Genomic DNA, 8563 nt, shown 5'->3' with positions numbered 1-8563 from the left:
TCATACATGAGCTACGTGAAGGCGGATGCATGTGCCGCATGTGGCCCTCAAGTTAATATTGGAATACTGATATGTTATTGATTTCAGCTGCTATAATTCCAAACATGCTTTAATTACTTCAGTCTATATTAGTAGCTTAGTAGTATTTAAATGTTATTGTCTTTTTGTGTTTGGATTATGTTTGTAAAGTTAACATGACTATAACTAAATGCATTAAATAAAAAGGTTACATTTCAGGATTCCAATTCAAAAATGAAAAGAATCAGGATTTCAATTCAAATTTGAGCTTGTAGATCAGCTATTTTTGCTACAACAGTAATATACAATGTGGCCCTCTGGAATGAATGTGGAAATATAGTGGCCCTCTCCATCGTCAAAGTTGCCCACCCCTGGTATAGCTATACTGAATACGGTAGTATAGCCATACAGCTATACTGGGAGCTATACAGCTATACTGTATAGCTCAGGGGTGGGAAACTTAGACCATGGAGAGGGCCACTATAGTTCCACACTCACTACAGGGGGCCACTATAGTTCCACACTCACTACAGAGGGCCACTATAGTTCCACACTCACTTCCGAGGGCCACTATATTTCCACACTCACTCCAGAGGGCCACTATATTTCCACACTTACTCCAGAGGGCCACTAAAGTTCCACACTCACTCCAGAGGTCCACACTCACTCCAGAGGGCCACTATATTTCCACACTCACTCCAGAGGGCCACTATAGTTCCACAATCACTCCAGACGGCCACTATATTTCCACACTCACTCCAGAGGGCCACTATATTTCCACACTCACTCCAGAGGGGCACTAGTTCCACACTCACTCCAAAGGGCCACTATATTTCCACACTCACTCCAGAGGGCCACTATATTTCCACACTCACTCTAGAGGGCCACTATAGTTCCACACTCACTTCAGAGGGCCACTATAGTTCAACACTCACTCCAGAGGGGCCACAGTGCATGTTACTGTTGTAGCAAAAATAGCCGATCTACATGCTCAAAACGCGTCGCAGCGAGACGCGTTTTGAGCTTGTTGAGTTATGTTAACTTTATGAACTGTTAACATAACTACATTGGACACAAAAAGACAATAACATTTTAATACCAGTCATTAACTACTAGTAATTTAATACTAGTCATTAAGTAATTAAATCGGGTTTGGAATTGTAACAGTTGAAATCAATACTATATCAGTATTCTGATATTAACATGCAGGCCTCATTAAGTGAAGGTGGGGGACGCACGTGGCCCCCGGGCCACCAGTTGCCCACCCCTGATATAGCTATACAGTGGTGGAAGAAGTATTAGTCATACTCATAATACACATCTAGCCTGGAATCCAGACTGATTACTGTTCCCTACTCAGTCTGGCCAGGGTCCTATTTTGACTAAAATTTTAATTAAGGAAAGTTTTACATTGGAAGACACTAAAGTTTCATTGTAAGGACTTTTAATTCCTCTAATGAAAACCAATAAAACCGTGACTGCATCAAAAGTAATCAACAATATAACAAAAATTAAACATTGGGTCAAATTGTAAAATATTACCAAAGAATGATGCAAAAAAAGTGTGAAAGTCTACAAGACTTCGCCGTCTCAGAAAGTGAAGACAACTCACCCCGGTGAGATGTCTTCACTTTTGGTGAGTTGTCTGGTCTTTCGGGGTGAGATGTCTTCACTTTCCGTAAAGTGAAGACAACTCACCAAAAGTGAAGACATCTCACCGGGGTGAGATATCCGGTATTCATTTAACAACATTTATAGGTTGACAAAAATTCTGGTTGGGAGATTGATTTAATGGTAGAGCAAGTGTTAGTACATATTTGACAATAAGACTGAACGTTTGAAAGATTCTGGGTATCTCCATATTGTATCATCATAAGAAATAATAACAAATCACTGCACATCATTGCATCCTTTCATTCTGCTCCTTCACCTGCGACTGCCTCGCCACATTGAAACCGCACAAAGTCCAGGACTCGGGCCTCCTGCCCTTTGAGGAACTGTGCCACTGTCCTGCTGGGGTCTGGAAGGAAGGTCTGGGCCAGCAGGCGAGTCTCGCTCTCACCACAAGGCAGATCATCCATGTTGCCCAGGGACAGAGGTGACTCCCCCACCACATGTTGACCCAGTTTACGCCCCAGAGCCTCCTGAGACCCCTCCTTTCCACCATGGAACACCACCAGGGCACCATAGCGGCCCATGCCCATATCACTCTGGCCAGTCACACCAGCATGCACATAAGAGCCAATGTGCCAACCGGCAGGGACCCCCACGGTCACTGCCCGCTTCACCGACATGTTCTCACCCAGACGACCTGCAAACAGAATGAGGTTAAATCACTAACAAATTGCATAATCAAATAATTGTATGCATAAGATTAGGGCGGGACCATATTGAGAATATCCGACTCAATCTTTCACTATGAAAATAATCTCATAGATTTTAAATAATCTATTAAATCGATTAGTCTTATTAACCTCGTAACCCTGTATTATATTTCTTTGTTGTACAATTTACAAATACAAAAATTGTGAAATAATCATGATACTAATTTGAAGTAATTTTGCCCAGCCCCAACATGAGATATGGTCATGTAACAATCCTGACCTATTGTGAAAGCCACCTGGTCAGCCAGTGAAGTTCCTTCAGTGACACTAAGCTTACTCAGCTGATCAGCTTCCAGCATATTCTGAAACCAACAACATTCAGTGCATTAGAGCAGTGCTTCTTTCTTTTTTTTAAAGATTTGTTTTAGGCTTTTCTGCCTATTTATTGATAGATACAAGTGAAAAATGACAGCAAAGAGGGAGAGAGACCTCTCAAAATTTGGCTCTCAATACGAAGGCATTTCGGTTGGCACCCGGGTTCTGTGCGCGCACCACTGGTCGCTAACCATGCTTTTTTACCGCCCCTTTCTGACTCATTGTTTAAAGTGTGGCATAGAAATGGTATTCACTCTTTCAAAGATATTTATATTGATGGGTTATTTCCTACCTTTGAACAAATACGACGCAAATTCAATTTACCCCAATCACATTTCTTTAGATTTCTACAGATACGACATTTTATAACACAACACACTGCTTAATTTCCAAACATACCTCCCAACTCATCAATGGAATCTATATTTCTACCTGATCCATCGCTCAAAGGAGGTGTTTCTATTATTTATAATTCTCTCTCATGTTTAGATAATAATGCCTCCTTGGAGTATTTAAAAACTGCTTGGGAAAACGACTTAGGAATATCTATCACTGACGAGCAATGGTCTACATCTCAAATGTTTGTGCACTCTTCTTCAGTATGTGCCAGGCATGGTCTTATACAGTTTAAAATATTACACGGGTTACATTTGTCAAAGGAAAAACTCAACAGAATGTATCCAAATGTGAATCCAGCCTGCGACAGATGTGGCCAGGCGCCGGCCACTCTAGCTCATATGTTCTGGCATTGCACTAAACTAACATCATATTGGCAAAGTATATTTAAATCACTGTCAGACATTGTTGGAAGACCTTTTGACCCGGATCCACTGACAGCAGTTATGGGAGTCAGGGGGCCCGGGGTCAAACTGTCTACTTTCCAATATAACATGGTAAAATATGTGACTTTACTGGCTCGCAGACTGATACTGTTGAATTGGAAACAAGCACAGGTTCCGACTCACACTTCACTTATGAGAGATGTTATGCACTACTTACAATTGGAAAAGATTAAATTTGAATTGAGGGGGAGTGAAGATAGATTCTACCAGACATGGCAACCCTTCATTGAATATTTAAATAGGTGCACGCTAACCCCTCCTACACAATAGATAGCACAATAGAAAATGGGAAAGAAAAGAAATGGGAAAAAAAGGTGTTTTTTTCTTTATTTAATTTTTTATCATTTAAAAAATAATGTCTGTAATTCACTTAATTTACAACAACATGTTGGGAAAGTTTGAGAGCAAGAGTGTCTGTCCTGTTGTCTGTTTTGTTTGTCTGTAAACTCATTGTTTAACTGTTTTTTGTTTTTTCATGTTTATCACATTTATGTCTTTTTTATTATGTATTGTATGTGGAACATTTACATTGCCTGTTATTTTTTTCATTTTATTTAACTGATCTACTCATTATCATTGTCGATAATATTCTGATGTCATACAAAAAATGCCTAATAAAAACAGTATTTAAAAAAGAGGGAGAGAGACGGGGGGAGACATGCAGCAAAGGTTGTCATGAACGGGACTCGAACACATGACGCGCTGTCAGGCCAGAGCTTAAACGTGGCATGCGCCTGGACCACTAGGCCAGCGGGCACCCAAGAGCTTCTTAAACCTGTGTCTACGACCCCCAAATGTATTTGGCTGCGGACCCCCATTAGAAGTGAAGTTGCGACCCCCATAAGAGAAGATTTGTCAACATCAGGTTTTTATAAATAAGCAATCTACAAGTGTGTCAACTGTGTGTCGCGATGTGACACGTCGTGAGCTTGTAGATCTGCTAGTTTTTAATAGCTAAAAAAATTTCTTCTTGGGAAGGGTTCACTTTGAGAACCACTGAGATATCCCAGTGGTGGCTAGTGTTACTTTATCCCTTTATGGGAAAGGGAGTATTAATTTGCTGCAGGAGGAGGGAAAATTACTTTTCTGCATTCATGAGCAGATGGCTGCTCTGATGAATATATGGAAGGAGCTGTGTGAAGAACCAACATTAAAACCATCAGAGCTCTTTAATATTTAATTGAAATACGCTAAACATAGCTCAACAATTAAGTTCAATCCATACCTTAACATATCTGTCCTGGCCTTGAGTTTTCATCCGGTGGTGAGCCATGGCGGCAAATGCCACATCCTTAACCAGTTGCTGGAACTTCTCATTACGGGCAACAAAGTCTGTCTCACAGTTTACCTGGTTCACAAAGGCATGAGAACAGAACAAACACTTTTGAATGGAATACTAGGACCACACATAAGATATCCATATGAACGTAGGCAGAACAATATATTGTTTAATAAACGTGCATGACCAGAGTCGGCCACTACTGGACTTACCTCCACTATAACTGCAGCTTTGTCTCCTACAAAAAGACCAATCAGACCCTCTTTTGCTTTCCGACCCTCCAGCTTGTTCGCTTTGCTCCAACCTTCTTTTTGGGCTTGATCGTGTAACCAATTCTCAGCCTTAGGGGCAGAGAAGATGGCATGGATGAGTAAAGGCTCATTCATAGTCTGGATTTTCAGTGGTGAGTTGACCACCAAACTACAACATGACCATCACGAGCCGCGGTGAAGAGCAAACCACCGCCACCGCCCTTCTCTCTGTTTTTACTCACCACCGCTCAACGTTATTTCAGCTCCGGTGGTCACCTCACCACCGGAGCGGTGGTCACCTCACCACCAAAAATCCAGACTATGAATGAGCCTTAAGATTTAAGGATAGTCTGGATTTTCTGGGCGGTGGCGGTGGTTTGCTCTTCACTGCAGCTCGTGACGTCATGTTGTAGTTCGGTGGTCAGACTATGTATGAGCCTTTAAGTTCATGTCAAATCAGTCCAGTGCACAGTACAGTTGCTTGCCCCCCACCCCCCCACAGGGGTACCTGTGTTATGTCATTGCCAAACTTCTCCAGTGCTTTCTTGCAGTTTATGAAGGTATAGCCAGTGCTTTTCCTCAGCTTCATCAGTAGGGCTTTCTCAGCCGCCAGAATGTGACAGCCTGTGTGTAAGGATCGCACATACTGGCAAACTCCCACCTGAGGGTGACATTGGATGAAAAGTGTGGTTATCACAGACTCCCGAGTGACGAGTCCTTATTTCTCTGTTGGCTGTCAGTTTGAGGAGTTAGCATTAGCATTAGTATACTATATTTGAGGTAGTGTGTTTACCAGACTTGCTCAAGGTTAAAGTCCTACTCCCAAATGATAATTTACAGTTAAAATTTTACGGAAAGCCACTTAACGATCAAGACTATTATATATCATGTTATTTTTTCACCATTTGCATATCTATGAAAGTAAAAGTCAGACCCGATAAAAGAAAGAAAACATCTACGATTGTCTGACTCTTGATCCAAGGCTAGAAAACACACACACACACATAACTAATGTTACCAGTCAGTGAATGAAATCAACTGACTGACAGCAGCTCGAATTATTATTGACAGCACACGGCACACGTATACAACAAAGAATATGTATTTACTTGCCTACCTTTGAAACTTCTGTTCTTAATGCTCTAAAAACAAAGGTTAACGACATCGTTGTAGTTATAGGCCTATATTCTTTATATTTTATGAAAGATAATAAACCGGGGATGTCATTGAAATGCGCTCTGTGGACTTGTGGAGTGTACTGTGGAAGGAGGCTGACTAGGGTCAAACATAACCATGCAGAATGCAGATGCACTGGTTTCTCACCGCGCCGCCTGGAGGAAGGGAGTAGCCCTGAGTGAGAATCACAATTGTTCAAGTTCAGATTAAATCAACCATTTAATTAAATAAAATAAAAAAGTAGATAAACAGGCAGCTCCCATGACTGTGCGAGATTTAAAAAGTAATGAATTAATTCATCAATGTTAATTAATTTATTTATTCATAAACAGAAGTATTTCTAACAGTCTTGACCAGTCATTTGTCATCAGTCAAAAAGGAGTAAGTCTAGGAGGGCCTCTAGTATACCCATTAGTAACCAATGTCCATGAAACGGTATCAACTGCTCCAGCCAGTGTTGCAACAAAAACACAGTGGAGCCAAAAGCTATTTTGAGTGAGCTATCTTCGATAACAGTGTGAAATGCAACAACTGGAATGGATGCAGGATAAATTAACTACTAGTTAGTAGTAGGCTACTCTGTGACTGAATACAGCTACCGGTACTTGACTACTGGCTCCTGGTCTGGACTCTAAATGGACTACTAAATTGCAGAACATTGACAGCTTCTATGTGCAGCCAGTTAAGGATAGGCATTCGAACATGGGGCTAAATATGTATTTTTTTACACAATTTAGCTAAAATCGCTAAAACGAAATAAAGCAGCAAATGAAAAAAAAAACAACAATCATCTTTTACTTTCTCTAACAACAACCTAAAACATGAACCTTGGTTGAAAAAAACTGTGCCTTAGTGATTTTCCCATGGTTGTCTCATCACTATGGTTTGATCAAGCTAGAATTTCTGGAATTTGTTTCCTGAGCTACTAAAAAAATCCCTTTTGTGTAAAACAATGCAGCACTGTCTTCTGTGGCAGGTATAAACATGACATCCATGGACAATGATTTTAGGTCACTGTAGGACCTAAAGTTACCTAAAATGCGCTCACACGCCCTTGATTCGCCTATGTTTCGTTTCGCCATAGAGGGCCTCCGCACCTCCACTTCCCGGGCTGAATTATGGGCCCAGTACATCCCTGAGTAGTCCCCAGGTTAATTATAAGTCAGGGTGGTGGTCCCTCATTCACAATCAGTCGAAGAACCCTGCATTACTTTATCAAAGATACTGCAGGGCAGACCCAAACAAATAAGATGTCACTGTGAACAACTCATCTATAGTTATTAGGCTAGATACAGTGGTTCCCAAACCTTTTTGGCCATTAATGGCCCCACATGGAAATATAAGTTGCATAAAATGGTAAATGGTGCATTTATATTGTGCCTTTATCCAAGGCGCTTTACATAGATTGTGCATTACATTCACCCATTCACACACACATTCATACACCGATTGCGGTGGAAGCCATGCAAGGTAACCAGCACATTGGGAGCAATTTGGGGTTCAGTGTCTTGCCCAAGGACACTTAGACATGTAGACAGGAGGAGCCGGGATTCGAACCACCGACCCATGGATCATTGGACGACCTGCTCTACCTCTTGAGCCACAGTTGCCCTTGCATACGCTATATAGAGACATATATTTCCTATATATGCACATATATGAACTTGAATATGGCATATATGCAGCATAGGCTATATTCTGCATATACTTGCCATATATAGGCATAATATATAAATAACATAGCACCACCATTAGCCTTTTCATGTCGCGCACCCTATAGAAGGCGTTCGCGCACCACAAGGGGTGCACACACCACAGTTTGGGAACCACTGGGCTAGAACATCAAATACTGTACGTCATGTACATATTATCTTTTCAATTATCACGCATGCCAAGCACAGTATGTTCCTGTCCTAACTCCTGTCCTTGTCTATCTTTATCAGTCAAGACTCATATATCTTCCAGCCACTTCTGCGCTGCACATGTATGCTCTTTCTGCTTAATAAACTTCTGAACTTGTCGTGTCACGTGTGATACTGTTTCCTGGTATCATCTTGTTCTCATCCTCTCTTTGTTCTCATCTTATTCTCATTATTCAGAGCTTGCGATATTGAACTGAATCATCACTCGCAACTCTTAACGAGAGGGAAAACTGTAAGGTAAATGCAAAAAAAGAAGAAAAACATAACATCTCTAATTCAAACGTTTTCAACTGATTGTGAAGCAAATATTGTGAATACTTAGATAGTATTTTAAATATAGCACTTTATGTAGACTTATAGATAGTATTTTAAACAG

At 41.0% G+C, this 8563-nt stretch overlaps 1 protein-coding gene across 1 annotated transcript; it reads right to left on the bottom strand.

The window, feature by feature from the left end:
* Positions 1-1793: 1793 nt before the first annotated feature.
* On the bottom strand, positions 1794-6325 carry tsfm (Ts translation elongation factor, mitochondrial). The gene is made up of 6 exons (XM_080784105.1): positions 6207-6325; positions 5598-5750; positions 5051-5179; positions 4785-4907; positions 2623-2704; positions 1794-2329 (listed from the first exon to the last, which is right to left on the bottom strand). The coding sequence occupies exons 1-6, from the start codon at positions 6252-6254 to the stop codon at positions 1932-1934; spliced, it is 933 nt and encodes a 310-aa protein (XP_080640231.1). The 5' UTR covers positions 6255-6325; the 3' UTR covers positions 1794-1931.
* Between the last annotated feature and the right edge of the window lie 2238 nt (positions 6326-8563).

This window comes from Protomyctophum bolini, assembly GCF_963924005.1.
Source record: "Protomyctophum bolini genome assembly, chromosome: 2".
NCBI lineage: Eukaryota > Metazoa > Chordata > Actinopteri > Myctophiformes > Myctophidae > Protomyctophum > Protomyctophum bolini.
This window is presented reverse-complemented; position numbering and strand designations above follow the sequence as displayed.